Here is a 13,487-nt window from a genome sequence, read left to right as displayed (position 1 = left end):
GAGTTTTTGTAATCAAGTGATGTGTATGTAAAAACAGAAACAAAGCATTCCTTGAAATGCTGTATGAGGAGATTGGTACAGAGGTCCTTGAAATGCTGTAAAGGAGACTGGATATATGTGTTACAGGGGTCATGGACCAGCCTCTGCAAAGAGAGTAGTAAAGTGAACATGACACCTATATAATGTTTTACCAAGGAACAGTCATTTGCTGCAGAAATATATTAGCAAGTTTTTAATTCATAATCACATTGCAAAGGTGAGAATTTCCCTCGAGGGTACAACAAGGAGAAAAAATGAGATTAAAAACATTAGTGGATCCGCAGCAGTTGCACTAATATACAACTGTCAGTAACAAAAGGCATCTTAGTCAAAAGACAGGATACAAAGTGTTCACATTCAGGTTGTTTAATTACGAAGTGTCATGATTACAATCATTAGAATAATATTATTTTCCATGGGTGCTTGAATGAGCTTCCTGCAGGTCCCTCATTGCTGCATCACCTTCCAGGTGAAGCAGGAATAAAAACATAGGCTTTCCAGCTCCAAACGCACATATTCTTAAGGACAGGGTCTACCAAGACTTAACCCTCTCTACTAATGGGACCTGCAGTCCCTAGAGAATGTTACTGTGTATTTAAGCAAATGTAACAGGGAGTCAAACAACCAACACAAGCACTACAGGTATAGTCAGGAAAATTAACCAAGAGAACAGGCCTGGCTGCTTTCTGATTAAAATAATTATTCTTCCTTCCTACTGACCCTTCTACATCTTAATTTTCCTTCCACCCAGACTCACATGACATACACACAGTTGTGTTTCTGCTTCCACAGTGTCATTACATTACAGGACCTGTGGGCACATTTCTGTTAACACAGTAAATAGGCAGCCAACAACTTATGTCAGGTATAATGGAATTGACAGCAAATGAGAATACCAGCGATGTGCACAATAGAAACCGAAGTTTCCAGGCTGTTGGAGGCAGAGTGAAGGTTACTGTACCAGCCAGGAATTTCTTTCACCCTCAGACAAGCAACCAAGTATTCTTTCCTGAAAAAAACTTAAAAAAACAGTTCCTAAGTGTTTTGAAAACTGCTAAGCAGATGAAAGTGATATTTTCTGAACTTCAACAGTAGAAACTCCTATACTTGGTATCTTCATTGTATGTAGAAGTCACTTGTATAAGACACTTCTATGAGACATCCAAAGTGTCCCAGAGATGACACTCAAAATGAGTGTTCATCATTTGAGTAACTCAAAATGTAAGATAAAGAGCTAAAGAAAACTGCCACAAAATGTAGCCAGTAGCGAGTCACTAAGGCTAAAGATATTGAAGTGCAAAACAGTCAGAGTAATGTTCAAGTTGAGAGGGTCTGGAAAGAAAGGTAAACTGAGGCCAATCTCACTGTCTGCACCTTCAGTTGGGTAAGATTGTTTCCTCTGCAAAAGGTTACTGGAAGAAATTTGAGTTCAGCTAGCTGAAAACTACTGACAGCAACAGAAAACCCAGACTGTACATTACATGAGTCTGCTTGATTTAACCAGAAACAGAGGCCCTTGAGAAAATGGAGCTTTCTATTAATTCCCAAGGAAATGGTGATACTCAGGACAAAGCTGGGAAAGTGTTTGCAGCACAGAAGGTGAAGGGCACCGGGGACAGCATCTGTAAAGGCTGATTTAGTTCCCCATAGTTGGCATAACCACAGCAGGCTTGGTAACGGTGGCATCTTCCTCTTTCCATTGAGAAATAATAGTTTTCAGCTGTGTGTAGAACTGCACTCCCTGGAGGAAAGAAGAGGCACAAGAATCAGATGTTTGGCCTTATGAATTTTTCAGGTCTGCACCAGAGGTGTTTCAAGCAGTTTCTGCTACATCTACATAGGATCGAGTTTTCCTTTTTGGGAGCCACTCTGTCATCCTTCCCCCTGTACCAGTTCCCCAGATTCTGGTCCTGTGAGAAAGCTTGCTACACAGTTCTCAATCCCTTCTTAAGTCTCCACTTTACTAATGAGGTTTGATGACTGTCTCCCCATCGCCATATCTAACATGATTAATTGCAATTCAATCTAATAGAGTATTCTGAATTAGTTACCTGTTTGCCATAGAAATTGGTGTCTCCTCTGAAGGAAGCACGAGAGCCAGTGAAAGAGAACATGGGCAGAGGTACTGGGATTGGAACATTTACACCCACCTAAACCAAAGGAAAGTTGCCACGTTAATCACAAGAGAAAGAGTAGCAGACTGCAGAACACTCTCCACAACCTACTGCATTTTGTTTTCTTAAATCTGAGGCTGTGTACTGTTGGCTGAATAGTTAGTGATTAGTCACAATAGCTGGATGGCTACTCACTGTAAATGGTGAGTTCTAATGGCTATAATTTTACCTTTGACATACCTGCCCCACATCTACTAAGTGGGAATATTTCCGAGCTGTGGCTCCATTGGTGGTGAAGATTGCAGTTCCATTTCCATAGGGATTATTGTTCACCATCTCAATTGCATCATCTAAATTGTCTGCTTCCATAACCACTAACACAGGCCCAAAGATTTCTTCCTTGTAGCAAGTCATGTTTGGCTGCCAAGACAAATAGCAGATAAATCAGCTTGTATCAACAGCATATAACAAACACACGAGCACACATGCCACTCATACTCAGAGTACTCGTAGGATCACCCATCATCCTGCATTGCCACAGACCATCCTTCAGTCCTCCTTGCCCTTCCACCATCTCCCACGCCCTGCCATCTATCTGTAGTCCACTAAAGAGGGTATCACTTTTAATCTCCAATTTGCTTTCTGCTTTTACTGCCTACCCGCTTTCAGTGACAGGTCTACTCTTTGATCAAGGCAGATTAAGGTCAGGATTAATTCAGCATAGTTTACTTCAGTTCTTTTTGACAAAGTGGCTACAACCTGCCATCCTCTCAGTCTTGGCAGTTAACTATTTGCATCAGCCCCATTCTCATTTTTCTACCAGTCTCTTCCCCATTTCCCAGCATCTACTGCACCCATCCTGCACTCTGACTACAGTGTACTTCATTCATTTCCCCAATCAGATTTCAGAACATTCACACGTGTTTGAAAGACAGTTATACAAGTACAAAACAACTTTGACAAGTTTTATGTGGCTATTATTAATCATAACATTGTATAACAAACTAAGAATCACAAAATTTCAGTGGAACTTTTACTTTTGAATGGGAAACCTCACAACATTTATGATACACCAAAGGAAACGAAAATATTTTAAGATGTTTAATGAGAACAAGGCAAGAAAATTCTAAGATAGATTAAAAGCTTGAATTATATAATAGCATTAAGTATATAAAATCCTAAGAATATAAAGTGCAACAGCAGAACTATCAAGACTGGTCTGCTGTCATGGAAACACTCACCAAAAGGCCTACAATGAATTGAATACTTCAACATTGAAGAAATGATACCAGCTACTTGCATAAAAATTAAAAAATGAATTTAGATATGAAAAACCACCTGAGATGTGGTTGCACATTATGCATTATGCTGACTCAGTAAAGTTGTGAATATATTCAACAATAAAGAGATTTTGTAGTTTATCCTTTATCATTCTTGTGAAGGCTTCCACAAAATACAACTTTTGGTTCATTAAGTCCTTAAGTTGCAAATTGCAGGAGGGTATAACGGAGGAAGGAGTGCTGTACGTTTGGCTGTTCCTCATACTCTTCTCTAAGCACTTGCACTGGTCATTATTACAGACAGGACACCATGCTTGATGGATAGTTAGTTTGACACAGTACTAACTGTTCATGTTTTTTTAATGGGTTGCATTCCATTGAAGTAAAGATTATTAACCTTATTCAGTGTCTGTTGCACCCCCTGGAGTTTCTTTAATTGCCTCCACAACAGCATTACAATCAGCACTTCACTGCAGCTGTGCAGGGGAAAGCTGAGCCCTTTATAAGCTTTTTACCTGGTGATTATTGATTATTGACTGGTTTGGCTAACCTACGTTTCCACTGACCCTATGATATATGGCATCAAGCACTGCTATTGGTTATCTTACCTTGACATTGGCAAGGATCGTTGGCCCAACAAAATTGCCATTTTCATAGCCCTTCACTTTGATATTACGTCCATCCAGAAGAAGGCTGGCACCTTCTTTTATTCCTTTCTCAATTAGATGGCAAACCCGTTCCTTAGCCTGGGGACTGATCAGGGGCCCTAGATCTGCACCAGGCTGGTCTCCTGTGAAAAGGCAGAGACAAAGTTTTTAACCCTGACAGCTTCCTCTTCATAGGGAGCAAGGAGGTAACTACATTGCCAGTAAACTTATGAAAATTCTGATGTTTTTGAGACACAGAACCAAGATCTGTGCCATTAATGAACAGAAGTAATAGCCTGCAACTCTCAAAACCAGCAGATAAGAGAAGCTATAAGTGTAAGTTCAAAGAGTCGAGTAATACCATGCTGAAGATCAACTTTGTGGCTCTTGAAGGTTTTGCAAAAGCCTTGCTAAACAAGAGTGGGCAGAATTAACAAAGGTTCATCTTCCCTTTTATATACATAAAATAGCTACTAAGAACAAGTTTAGCTTGCAGCCAAAGGAAATGAGCTAGTTTAGACTTTAATTTGATTGTTAAACAGTGTCAAGAAGAGAGGAAATAGACTACGAATTCCCTGAAATACAAATAAATGGTTTCTGACACTTGAACCATTGGCATTTTAAATTATACAAGTCCATCAGACAAAGCAGGCCTTTTCTATGTTGTATAAAGAGAATTCTTCAAGATCACCGCATTCTGAAGCTTCTTTGCTTGTCTGAGAAACACCATCTTCGTGCATTCTAGGAATTTTTACCCCAAGATATCTAGACTACACTTGTCCCAATGAAGACATGAGGCCAGCTGAATCCTACCTCCTTCGGAACTAGGATTTAGAGTTTTTGATATCTTCTCTCATCTTAGATGCCACTACATTCTGTTATTTTCCTTCTTCCTTCCTTTAAGGGAATTCTTGTCATTTCAAGCTTTGCTAGAATCAGAACAAACTGAATTCTCTGTTATTTCCAACCATGCTGGCTGCAGGAGTGACAAAATACCATATGCTGACTTGCTCCAATATGCAAATGGCTTGTAGTAAAAGAACTAACTACGTCAGCCAGGTGTCATTTCAGACCAAGGAAGTGATCCAGGATTTGGAGATTAAAATGCACCAGGCTAGAAACTGACCTCCTTCTTGAATCCCGCCCATAGCACATGAATGAAGCAAGCAAAACTGAGATAGAAGTTTCTTTTTCCCATTTCCTTTTCCTTTCCTATGTAAGTATATTTACAATGTTTGTCTAAAGAGGAAGAATAATTTTTGATCATGAGGAAGCTAAAATCCAAAACCAGATCTTTCTTAAAAGAAAATTCTTGCCCTTTGCAGGACTTTATTAAAAATAAATGAAAGATAGGAGAATTTTCCCCAGAGTTAACAACAGTCTAATTTTTCTAAGTATTTTATTGTTCCCATTTTTCCTTGTTATTGCATGCTTACTACAAATTGGAAGGATCTCTAAGTGAAGTTGCTAGAAAAATGCTAGGTTTGATTTATGTACAGGTAGATAACCTCAAAGCTCCAGTTAAAACAAGACCGATCCTTGCATCATAGTCATACCGCCAAGCCTTCCCACATACTCCTAACTACAAGTCCAGGGCTCTATGGCCCAATCCAGACAATACACCAGCTCCTACTTCTACAGATCAAAGCTATGTAGCCAACAGCTCCAAGAGACACTTCAGATACACAGACCTAGAAAGCCAGTCATACACAAGCCAAGCACCTGACAAGAAACTATCAGTTTGTACCTGCATTTACACGTAGATTTTTGGCTCTCTCCACAAGCTCTGGCAGCCATTTCTGTGATTCTCCCACTAAGATTGCTGTAGACAGGGCCATGCAGCGTTGGCCAGCTGCTCCAAAAGCAGCTCCAACCAGCTGGTTCAAGGTGTTCTCTTTATTGGCATCAGGCATCACCACACCATGGTTCTTGGCTCCCTGAAATACAACACATATACAGTCTCCCATTATTAACCACCCTGACCACTTCTTCTCTAGCTCTCTGATATTAAGTCCATACAGTAGCTATGACTCTGCTACCAGAACCTGGCAAGAAGGGAAGCCTCATCACTAAACTGTCAGTAGCAAAGTCAGCTTCTGCTGCTGAAGGGAATGGTCTGTCTTCACATGCATGTGAAAGAGGCAGTCTGTGTGCAGAAGCACGCTCCATTCAGAGATATTACCATGTTGGCCTGGACCCTCTTGCCATTCCGGGATCCTCTCTCATAGATGTACTCGCCAGCCTGATTAGATCCCACAAAGCTGATTGCTCTGATATCCGGATGGTCACAGATGAAATTCACAGCTTCAAATAGGAAATAACACATTATGCACAAATGCTTCCCTTTATTCCCATCCCCATACTGCAAAATCTGTACTTCTTTTTCTCCTTGTGTGCCTCTGTGTTTCCCGCATTTAAGGTCCCCTACTGCCTGCCCATGCATCTCTCCACTCTGATTTCTCAGCATCTCTGCCACTCTGCTCATATACCTGGCTCTCCACCATCTCTTCAACCTCTAGGCCCCGAGTATCCAAAATCCAGGCACTTTGACCCATCTATTTGGCACTGAAATCTACGCCACTTCTGCAAGTGACTAAATAATCTAGACTATCCCCTCTGAATTCCAACCAGTCTCTCCCTCTTCAGCCCTGCCTACTGGCATCCACAGGACTTACACTTTCAAACTTGTTTCCCCCTTCTCCACCTCAGCTCTGTAACAGCTAGTATTCTAGCAAATAAAATAATCAAAGTAGGTGCCCAGAGTTAAGTTTCTGAAGTCATATTCCAAGGCTCATGGTGATGTTTTCCAAGGTGCCCATGTGATGTTGAGGGAAAGTTACTGTCAACTTCTGTATTCTTGTGTTCTGAAGCCACTTGGTCACTGTGGAAAATACCACACTAGGTGCTACAACACTGGTATCCACTGTATGTTCAGTGGGGTACCCAATTGTTGTTTAGGCTTCCTTAGAAAACCAAGATGATTTATCTACTTATTTCAGCTGGAATTTAGCTAAATAAAATTTGAGCACTTACATGCCGTGGTAACTCTGATCCCAACCTCCCAAATTCTGGCCACATTATCTCCTGAAAGATTTGATGCAAATTGTATCAAATCTCTCAGTCACCTCCCTTCCCCTCCATCAACAGGCTTGAGTGCCTTTCCAGACCTATCTTACAGCAGTACTAACAGACCCTCCAACTTCTTTAGTACCTTCACTGAATACCCATACACCACAACGCCTATACACTCCAGCCATCTCGCAAGAAGGGCTATTGTTACCTTCATGCTGTCCATGGATGATATTCAGGGTCCCATCAGGGGCACCAGCATCTTGAAATAGCTTGGCAAGGAACATGAGTGCTCCCGGAACCCGCTCAGATGGTTTCATCAAGAAGGTGTTTCCACAAACCATAGCCATGGGGAACATCCAAAGAGGAATCATGGCTGGGAAATTGAATGGTGCAATTCCAGCACACACTCCCAGAGGCAGACGGTAGGTGTGAGTGTCCATGTCTTTAGTGATGGAAGGCATGGTCTCTCCCAGAATGAGGGATGTCACACTGCAGGCATGTTCAACCACCTCTGCAGCAGAAAGGGCAACATGCCACTGGGTGATCTGTTAACATTCAGGCCCCAAACTCCCTTCTCACCACTGCCTTGACCCAAATCTTTCTTCCAGCCTCTTTCCCCACAACTTAAAGTCATTGTGCTCCAGCAGATCCCTTTGCTCTGCCAAGCATTGTGAGCTGGTTGTGAATGGTTTCTCTCCTGAGTGCGTTATAAGTTTGTGTGATAGGAGCACAGACACAACAGCCCCAGTAAAAGAAGTACAGATGTAGTATTGCCATACCATTTGGGACTCAGTTTCAGATATCTGAGCACAAGCGAGAACTTTCTATTGCTTTAGAGCCAGTTGTAGTTATTGATAGGAAAAGGAAGGGACTAAGAACTTGGAAGTAGTTTTAAAAAGATCAATCTAATGTAACTTTTCAAGTTAGAGCTCCAATTGCTTTTCCTTCATAAGGAATCTGGGAAGGGAGCTACATGCATGGACTCCTAGAGCAGCTGTTGCTCAGGAGATTTCCTCCCTTCCTATGGGTTCTGAAACCCTTTTTTAACAGGAGGAGCCAGCAGCTTACGGAGGCCTCGGAACACGTCTCCCTCAGCATCAGCCAGGGTCTTCCCCTGCTCAAAGGTGATGAGTTTTGAAATTTCTTTCTGAAAATGAAGAACACAAAGTTCAGGAATGTTAGAAAAGTGCCTGCCCATGAGGTACAGTGGAGGCATAGGATATGTTGTTTAACAGAGAATTGAATGTCACAGTGAACAGACTGAGTAGAGCCCAGGAAAGACAACACTGGTTGATTTGCTCCTTGTACACAAGAAGCTAATAAGCCACACAGGTGACACTGTAAAAAGAAAACTGTGGGGTTGGCTTATATTCTACAGCTATCATGTGTCACACCAAAGACAAACAGAAAAAGCAATCTAGGCTATCAAAAGACATAGTAACATACTTCTCCCACTTGTCTTTTTCAACTGGCACATTCTCTATCAAGGTTCAAGGTTCCTCCCACAGTCCTTTGTTAAAGGAACTAATGCAGAAGAATATTCCTCAAGAAGATGCCTCTCTGATCTCATATGCCTGGAGACTGCTTTTCTATACCTCTCAACTACAGTGCCTCAGTCAGCTCCTCAATCATGGCAATGCTGCCTCACCAAGAACTCGGAAACCATAACAATTTGAATCGACTTCCTAGAATCAACTGCCATGCACTCAACAACAGCCACCACACTCAGCTATAGATGTCTCACCAGATTGTCTTTGATGAGTTGCTGGTAACGCAGGAAGATTTGCTGGCGACTCAGAACAGATGTTTCTGACCAGTTCCAAAAAGCCTTTTTGCATGAAGCCACAGCTGCCTCCATCTCACTGGCTGTGGCCTTTGGTACACAACCAACCACTTCATTTGTGGCCTGAAGGAAAAACAAACTGCATCAAAACTCAACTTTCTCCAACTATTGTTCTCAACCATTCAGCTGTCCACACACCTGATATCCTTATTCTAAAAGGAGCTGTACTTCCAAAGGGAGAGCACAAAAGAGACTCCTCTTGGTGCACACGAAAGGCATAAGCTACAACTGGAATTCTGTGTATCCAGTAGCTCTGAAACTGTGCACTCTACACATCTCAAAATAGGCACCTAGAAAGCTGAAAATTTAGAGGTGATTTCCAAATGCTTGAGTTGAACTAACTTGTCTGATATAACAGATATTTCAGCTTCTAGAGTGGATAAGGCAAAGGTTTCTGTGGACTTTGTCCTTCTCCCTCTCCACTGTCTTGGCTCATCCGCTGTCCCTCCTGTGTATTAAATGAGGCAAGGGTCCTTTGAAAAAATTAGCATGCGATTGTGCAATTTGCATTCATGTTACAGTTCACTTAGATTACTAGGCAGAAGATTTTGTGATCAACTTTAGCTCTACAATATTTTAACTTTTAAATCCTGTCTTTACCAGTTTAACCTCCTTTCAGTGCACTCTTAAAAATTAAATCTGCTTTGACATGACAAAAACAACAGGTACATCACTAAGAGAGAAACAACTAAGGACAAGAGGAAAAAAATTGAAACAAGAACATTGGCTGCTCCACAGAGACCAAATGAGCTTCATGAACATTGCTTGCTGGTCTGATTACTTCCACAAAGCATATCAAAATAAGGCTTACAGAGAAAAGTTTTAGAAACTGCTGTCCAAATGCTTACTGCAAGGGTCAGACCTTTGAACACGGTCTCATTTCCATCTGTCTTTGGTGGAGGACTGAGATGAGTGTGAGTGCTACTAATCTAAGATAAATTTTGCATTGCATAGCATCAAGCATCTAAATTCACTGTGAATATTGTGGCTCACAGATGGAAGCTGTCTCAAAGGAGAGAAGAGGAGCTTTTCAACTGTCAGAGGTTGTGTATATACAGAGTGAAAGAAAACCTTCCGAAATTTGCAATACTGTTCACAGAGCCTTTGCATGAGCAAAAAAAACCCCAAAGTAAGTAGTATTTACGCTTCCTCTTTGGATATTTGGATAAAACCCCTTTGAGTTTTACTACAGAGGGGAGAGAAAGGAGGTCATCACTTTCCTAAGACCAACATTTCATATGGAGATGCAATTGAGAAGCACTTGTACAGTGCTAAATCTGTGTTAATCTCCAAGTCTAAACCTTTCTCAAGAAATATATGTACTTTCCCCTCTCACCAAACGGTTCAACAGAGGCACAGACCCTTGCTGCACAGTGGCTGCTGATACATACGCAGAGGTCATTTCACTTACTGGGTTGTGGATATCGATCCATTCAGTAGTTTTGGACTCAACAAACTTCCCATCAATGAACAGTTTGGTTGTTGGCTGTGGAAGACAAAACACTGGACAGTGAGTGATCTTTGTCTCAAGGTGCCTAAATACTAACATGCCTTATTACAGGCAGGCCTTCACCACTCACTGCTATGCTGCCCATTAGAGGGCCTAGTCCCAATACTTTACACCTACGCCCAGATAACTGTTCACGCTGAAATTTTTCATGCTGTCCACCCTCCCGCCCCACCACACTTTTAACCAAATTGGCCACAATTCTTTCTAAAAACAGTTCAAGAAAAAAAAATTGTTATGCTTATATTCAGAAGTATTTCAATCTACTTAACCACCCAAAGTTTACTAAGTTAGAAGACCGAAAAAGTGCAATTCGTAAACATTCAGCAAAAATGGTGAATAATTCCACCTTGTGAGAATTCCACGTACCCAGTGCAGGCTGTATTACACACTTCATTCCCACCAAGCCACTAAGTAAGTTCACCTCCCCAGCTCACAGCTGCAGGCATAAAGCTGGATGATCATTTGGCCTTGGAACTAAGAGCAAGGAACCTACATGTGCCGAGTTCACAGTGACTGTCCTGGCAGGCAGCACGGGGGACAGAACTCTGCAATTCAGGTGCAGGGGTCAGAAAAGGAAAGTTTGGAATAAGAGTTCAGCAAAATTTAGGGCAGGAGGAAAAGCAGGGACAGAAGCTATAATTAACACTGGATAGGCAACAAGACTGTAGCAAGCAGGAAAGCAGACTGGGACTGCATAAACGAAGAGACTGGAAGCTAACAGTACAGAGTTGATACTGGGAGGTAAGGAGAGAACCAGGAGAAAGTGGGAACCAGTTAATCATGGAGAGAACAGTGAGGAAGGTTAAAGAAATGCAGAGAGACGAGGCCCAGAAACAGTGGCGTGGGGAGAACAGATAAGACAAGGGGAAATGGACCTGCAGCATGAAAAACACAAATGGGACATACCTGAAAAAAAAGAACTAGAATATAAAAAAAAATACCAGGGAGCTGTCTGAAGGAAAGAAATTAGGCCATGGAATTATGAGAGAGAGATGAGGATTGGGATGCAGTCCAAGGCATAACGAAGGGACAGAGATGAGAGAAAAAATCAGGAAAAGAAATGGGGTTGGCTAGACAAGCAATGAGAGTGAAAATTGGATGACAGTAGAAAAAAAAAGTGAAAAAAGTGAAAAGCAATGATTTGGGACAAGCTGAGAAGCTAGGACTAAAATGAGACATGTAAAGTAAGATTGGTAATGGCTAAGCAAGACCTATTGATTTGGGAGGTAACACAGGAGCGGATCCAAAATTAAACACTGCAGGCAACTGTGTAGCTGATATTACACCTGGGGAAAAGAGGCAAATTATCAGTGCCTATCCCACTCCCCTCTAGAACCTGAAACTAAGTGCAAGAACCCTTCCAGTTCCTTTGCTGTCAGCAAAGGTCTTCTGGCACTTCTCTAAATAGAGAATGACAAACTCCTAGTGCTATCGGTTACTCCATTAGCCCAAGTAGCACATATCTGCAGTGGATGTACAGGCTCCAAAGCTATACCACCCACGTGGGCTCCAGTACAATGGAACTCATTTTTTTCAAATTGCTTAAAAAGGATATCTAGGGAATTCCACATGCAAAGAAAAATTACACTACACAGTTTAGGAAATGCTGGAATTGAGATTGACTGCACTTGTTCCATAAGAGCTCCCCCTCTTTTTCTTTAGAGAATGAGCCTGTTCTGGGAACAAGGACCACAGAAAAGCAGCCCATTTGGACAATCAGGATTTATCAGTTCAGAACTTCGAAAGTGTACAGTCATGGATACCAGAAGAAAAAAGACACTACAATAGCTAAAGCAGTTAAATACTGCCCTAGACTATAGGATGCCAGTCATACAGCTTAAAGTAACCTTTTTCACACATGATCATTAATCACATAGTTTGTATTTTTTGCTGCTCTCACTGAAGAAATATTACACATGGTAAAGGAAGCTGAAAAATCAGACAAAAAAGGCTACTTAATAAACTGTGTGCTATTTAATAAACATGGAGAAAACAAAACATCGAGTAGTGGTCAATTGAACTGGTGTATTGCCCTTAGGTCTATGCGCAGGAGTCTCTGGCAAAAGTAACGCAGGACAATCGCGTTAAGGGCTACGGCAGAGCTCAAGCAGGGAGCGATCGATCAAAGCTGGTGCTCCTTAACTCTGGAGTCAAACAAATCTGACGTTTAACTCGTGTTTTCCCCCCCTCTCCTGCGGACCAGCGGGGCGCTCGGTGCCCTGCTCCCCGCGCGCCCCCAGTGTTGCTCCAGCAGCGCCAGGCAGGAGCTGCGGGAGGGGAACGCACAGAAACAACCTCAAAAGAGCGACGCCACGAAAGTCTCTGGCTGCGTCGGGGGAAAAGCCAGAGACGCTCCCCGGGGCGGGGGCCGAGCCGGGTGCCCCCGCTCCCCTCGGCCTCCCCGCCGCTGGATCTGCTCGCGGGCCGCACTCACCACCGAGGAGGAGGAGGAGGCGGCGGCTGAGGCGATCCAAGGGGCACCGGCTCTCCGCGGCAGCTGGACGGGAGGGAAACGCACACAGCGCGGTTGCGGCGGGGCTCCCGAGCGCGGGCCATCGCCCCCGGCCCGCCCCCAGCCCCGGCCCCGGCCCGGCGGGCGCCGCCCCAGCGGCGCCCCACCGCGCTACCTGCCCTTCGCGGGCCCCACCCGCCGCTCCCCCCGCCGGGACGGCCCCTCGCCGGGCGGCCGCGCCGCCCTCCGCTGCCCGGGCCGCGCCGCGCTGCTACCGGGGGTGGCGGCGGGGGGGAAACGGCCACGGCCGCGACCGCCACCGCCGCCTCACCCTGAGCGCCGCGCGCCGCCGCCCGCCCCAGGCGCCGCGCGCCGCCGCCGCCGCCGCCGCCATCCCGGCCCCGAGTGCTGCGTCGCGCCCCCCAACGGCGCCCCTCGCCCCAACCCGCGGCGGCCCGAGGCACCGCCCCCGAGCGCTCATTGGCCGCTCGCATGCCGGCCTCGCCCACCCCGCTCTCCCTCCGGCACCT

At 43.9% G+C, this 13,487-nt stretch overlaps 1 protein-coding gene across 2 annotated transcripts; it reads right to left on the bottom strand.

Moving 5' to 3' along the window:
• Positions 1-217: 217 nt before the first annotated feature.
• Positions 218-13,435, bottom strand: ALDH6A1 (aldehyde dehydrogenase 6 family member A1). 2 transcript variants are annotated; one of them, XM_064512335.1, is made up of 12 exons: positions 13,289-13,435; positions 12,940-13,002; positions 10,407-10,481; positions 8,897-9,058; positions 8,221-8,299; positions 7,361-7,663; positions 6,263-6,384; positions 5,828-6,017; positions 4,042-4,223; positions 2,394-2,573; positions 2,091-2,189; positions 218-1,780 (listed from the first exon to the last, which is right to left on the bottom strand). In XM_064512335.1, the coding sequence occupies exons 1-12, from the start codon at positions 13,349-13,351 to the stop codon at positions 1,676-1,678; spliced, it is 1,623 nt and encodes a 540-aa protein (XP_064368405.1). In that variant the 5' UTR covers positions 13,352-13,435; the 3' UTR covers positions 218-1,675. The 2 variants fall into 2 exon arrangements, with proteins under 2 accessions (XP_064368405.1, XP_064368406.1); XM_064512336.1 differs by lacking the exon at positions 12,940-13,002 and having other exon boundaries at positions 13,289-13,425.
• Positions 13,436-13,487: the final 52 nt, after the last annotated feature.

This window comes from Dromaius novaehollandiae, chromosome 5 (genome assembly GCF_036370855.1).
Source record: "Dromaius novaehollandiae isolate bDroNov1 chromosome 5, bDroNov1.hap1, whole genome shotgun sequence".
NCBI lineage: Eukaryota > Metazoa > Chordata > Aves > Casuariiformes > Dromaiidae > Dromaius > Dromaius novaehollandiae.
This window is presented reverse-complemented; position numbering and strand designations above follow the sequence as displayed.